This window comes from Fukomys damarensis, unplaced genomic scaffold (assembly GCF_012274545.1).
Source record: "Fukomys damarensis isolate Sample0158 unplaced genomic scaffold, DMR_v1.0_HiC HiC_scaffold_27, whole genome shotgun sequence".
NCBI classification, from domain to species: Eukaryota; Metazoa; Chordata; class Mammalia; order Rodentia; family Bathyergidae; genus Fukomys; species Fukomys damarensis.
Window position 1 is genome coordinate 6277095 of NW_022900939.1, and position 1520 is coordinate 6278614.

Here is a 1520-nt window from a genome sequence, read left to right on the forward strand (position 1 = left end):
CGGGGCGGGGCAGCCGGAGAGTGGCTGGGAGGGTTCGTGGGCTCAGACTGACCGAACTGGAAGAAGTGGGGACAGAGGGGTGGTTTCAGGGTACCCGGGGCTCCCAGATACTCACTTCTCCTCCACCGCATCGAGGATCTCCGGGGGCGCTGCAGAGGGAAGAGCGTGGTCAGAGAGGCTGGCAGCCCTGCCCCATACCTGGCCCCAGGCACGGGCGGGCTCACCGTGGTCCAGCAGGTAGCGGACCACTTCCTTGCTGCCCGCACTGACTGCGTGGTGCAGGAGTGTGCGGCCGCGGGAGTCCCGGTGCATGAGGTCACCTCCTGCCCGGTGCAGCTCCTGCAGCTGAGGTAGAGAGCAGGGCTGGGTCTCCTGGGGAGTCATCGGAGCCTGCAGCCTGCTCCTGTGGGACCTGCCTCTTCTCAGCACCAGCACAGCGGGTCAGCGGGACACCAGCTGCCCGAGTGGAGACCCATGGAGAGTGTGCCCGCCCCGGGTGAGGGTTGTACCTTACAGAAGTCATTCCTCTGGGCAGCCTCGATCAGCGCCTCACCTGCACGGAACACCTGCCCGTTACACTGAGCCCCACGCGGGTGGTGTGTGTGTGCGTGATGGCGTGGAGAACGTGCAGCTGCGGGGCTCGTGGCTGCACGTGGGCCCCCTCCCGTGACCAGGGCAGACAGCAGGGACCCCAGGGAAAAGGCCTCACCTGGAGGGGCTGCAGCGCCCCCCTGCAGCGACCTGTGAACAGAGCAGGACGGGTGTGACCCATCTCAGACCAGCCCAGCCGGCCTGTCTCTCTGGGGTTTACCAAGTGCTTGCAGCAGCAGCACCTTCTGGGCACTGGGTACCTCGGGGAACGAGGCGGATGCAGAGGCCACAAACAGGTCAAGCACTGAACGAGGGACCCAGGTGACCGCGGGAGTGAGGGGACTCTAGGAGAGGCCTCTGGGGAGGAGCCGGGAGGAGGTTCAAAGGGACACTGGTGCAGTTTGGCCGCTAAGGCCTGTGACTGAGGCCCTCATTTGTTTGTGTCTTTGTGGACCAGGAGGGGTGCTGGGGGCACAGGGTGACCCGGGGCTGCTCCGGGGGGGGAGCATGGGGCAGTGGCTGAGGGATAGAGGGGAGGGGCTGCTGGGGCTCACCGGGGTGTCGGGGAGCAGGGCGAGACGGGGAGGGGGGAAGTTGGGGTGGGGAGGCCGGGCTGGGCCGCTGCCCCCAGCAGCTCAGGGTCCAAGATGTAAATCTGGTCCTGCGCGATCTCGGTCACGTAGTTGAGGTGCTCCTGCAGGTGTGAAGGTCGGGGCCAAGGCACAGCCAGCCTTCCGGGTCCCCGGTGGAGTCCAGGGCTCTGCTCTGAGCAGGGCCCCGCTCCTTCCCACTGCCTGGGCCACTTCTCACTGCCAAGCCCTTGGCCAGGTGCCCCGGCTCGTGCTACCAGCCCTGCCACGCCCACCATGGGGGCAGCAGCCCTGTGGAGCTCACCTGTGCGCGGTCGATCCTGTAGAAGCGGCTGGCGG

At 67.0% G+C, this 1520-nt stretch overlaps 1 protein-coding gene across 1 annotated transcript in view; it reads right to left on the reverse strand.

Annotated features, from left to right (window-relative positions):
* Nucleotides 1-1520, reverse strand: part of Dgkz (diacylglycerol kinase zeta) — a 12936-nt gene that overhangs the window by 1446 nt on the left and 9970 nt on the right. Inside the window, exons 28-31 of the mRNA XM_019205774.2 lie at nucleotides 710-741; nucleotides 510-553; nucleotides 225-345; nucleotides 116-149 (exon numbers count right to left, since the gene is read on the reverse strand). Coding sequence (XP_019061319.1) covers nucleotides 116-149; nucleotides 225-345; nucleotides 510-553; nucleotides 710-741 — 231 coding nt within the window. The remainder of the gene's footprint in view (nucleotides 1-115; nucleotides 150-224; nucleotides 346-509; nucleotides 554-709; nucleotides 742-1520) is intronic.